This window comes from Tympanuchus pallidicinctus, unplaced genomic scaffold, assembly GCF_026119805.1.
Source record: "Tympanuchus pallidicinctus isolate F22 unplaced genomic scaffold, pur_lepc_1.0 scaffold15, whole genome shotgun sequence".
Classification (NCBI taxonomy): domain Eukaryota; kingdom Metazoa; phylum Chordata; class Aves; order Galliformes; family Phasianidae; genus Tympanuchus; species Tympanuchus pallidicinctus.
Window position 1 is genome coordinate 25,045,560 of NW_026294669.1, and position 2,163 is coordinate 25,047,722.

A 2,163-nucleotide genomic window follows, 5' to 3' on the forward strand; every position below is an offset into this window, starting at 1 on the left:
TGCCTTGTGGTCAATTTTGGCCGGTCAACTTTTGTGGTCAGTTTTGTCCAGAAAGATGATCCTGGTAGCTACAGACCTATCGTTTCATATCAGTGCCAGGGAAGGTTATGGAATGGATAATCTTGGGATCGGGCCCAATCAGCATGGGTTTACAAATGGTAGATCCTGTTTGACAAACCTGACTTCGTTTTATGACAAGGTGACCTGCTTAGTGGATGAAGGTAAGGTCGATGTGGTCTACCTGGACTTCAGAAAAGCCTTTGACACTGTCCCCAGCAGCATCCTAATGGAGAAGCTGGCTGCACATGGTGTGAATGGGCTTATACTCTGCTGGGTGAAACACTGGCTGGATGGCTGGACCCAAAGAGTTGTGGTCAGTGGAGTTAAATCCAGTTGGCTGCTGGTCATGAGTGGTGTCCCCTAGGGGTCAATATTGGGGGACTCCTATGTAACATCTTTATTAATTATCTTGATGAGGGGATTGAGTGCACCCTCGATAAGTTCACAAACGACACCAAGTTGGGAGAGAGTTTTGATCTGCGGGAGGGGAGGCACTACAGAGGGACCTGGATAGACTAGATCAATGGGCCAAGGCAAACTGTATGAGTTTCACTAGGGCCAAGTGTTTCAGGTCCTGCATTTTGGTCACAGCAACCCCAGACAACCCTACAGGCGTGGGGAGGAGTGGCTGGAAAGCTGCCTGATGGAAAGGGACCTTGGTGTACCGATGGACAGTCAGCTGAATATGAGCCAGCAGTGTGCTTGGGTGGCCAAGAAGGCCAGTGGCATCCTGGCTTGTATCAGGAGTGGTGTGGTGAGCAGAACCAGGGAAGTCATCCTGCCCCTATACTCGGCACTGGTGATGCCTCTCCTTGAGTACTGTGTTCAGTTTTGGGTGTCTCAGTACAGAAAGGACATGGAGGTGCTGGAGCAGGTCCAACGAATGGCAGCAAGGCTGGTGAAGGGCTTGGAGAATGCGGCCTACAAGGGAACTGGGGCTGTTTAGTCTGGGGAAGAGGAGGCTGAGGGGAGACGTTATTGCTCTCTTCCAGTATCTGAAAGGTGATTGCAGTGAAAATGAGGTTGGTCTCTTCTCACTGGTGACAGAACAAGGGGAAATGGCCTCAACGCCAACCTCAATGGTGCAACGCCAGGGGAGGTAGAGGTTGAATATCAGGAAAACTTCCTTACAGAAAGGGTTGTTAAGCACTGGAATAGGCTCCCCAGGGAGGTGGTTGAGTCACCATCCCTGGATATGTTTAAAAACCATTTGGATGTGGTGCTCAGGGACATGATTTAGTGGAAGGTTGTTAAGAGTTAGGGTAGTATGGTTAGGTTCTGGTTGGACTTAATGATCTTTAAGGTCTTCTCCAACCTGAACAATTCTGTGATTCAATTTCAGTATCTTGTTCTCGTCTCTTTTTCTGACAGGTTTTTAGGTCTAAGATCACTATTAGATTTCTGGAGAGAGCACAGTCTTTCTTTCTGGGGCCTTGATATTGCTTAACAGTCATTTTAGCATTGCTTTTACAGACTAATGTATTTCTAAGCTTGTATTCTTTGCTGTATTTAGAAGCAGCTTAGCATCACATCAGAATTGAATCTAGCTGTTCGTTACCTTTGTTATCTTCCTGGAATATCTCAAGAAAATGTCCTGTGAAGACTTTTCATGCTCTTTCCCATTAGCCTTACATATCCAAATAGTGTTGACAACAAATATATCAGCCGAAGCTATTGTGTTTTTAGGTTCATTTCTAACATTCATAACATTGCAATGCTATTTGTTTCTTTCAGTGTATGATTTTGTTTTGCCACTTAGATGGGAAAGGTTGCATAAGCTTCTGCTTGTTCAGAAGAAGTAACTGTGTGTGACTGCTCTTCTCGGTTAGTAGTAAGACAAACTTTCAGTAATTCAGAGGACTTTATTTCAGCGGGAAGAAGTTCCGGATGACTACTACAAGCATGACCCTGATCACAAGCACATCTACCGCTTTGTTCGGACGCTCTTCAGCGCTGCACAGCTGACAGCTGAATGTGCAATAGTGACGCTGGTAAGAGATGCTTGATGACTGAGTCTTAAGCTGTTGGAAGACGCCTTTCCCCTCAGTGAATGAACTGGGCTGCACTGAGATATTACACTATCTTATGAAACCATGTTAATAA

The 2,163-nt window shown here is 45.8% G+C and overlaps 1 protein-coding gene across 1 annotated transcript in view; it reads left to right on the forward strand.

Moving 5' to 3' along the window:
* The window catches only part of CCNYL1 (cyclin Y like 1), a 33,781-nt gene that overhangs the window by 21,324 nt on the left and 10,294 nt on the right, over nt 1–2,163 (forward strand). Inside the window, exon 7 of the mRNA XM_052676237.1 lies at nt 1,932–2,051. Coding sequence (XP_052532197.1) covers nt 1,932–2,051 — 120 coding nt within the window. The remainder of the gene's footprint in view (nt 1–1,931; nt 2,052–2,163) is intronic.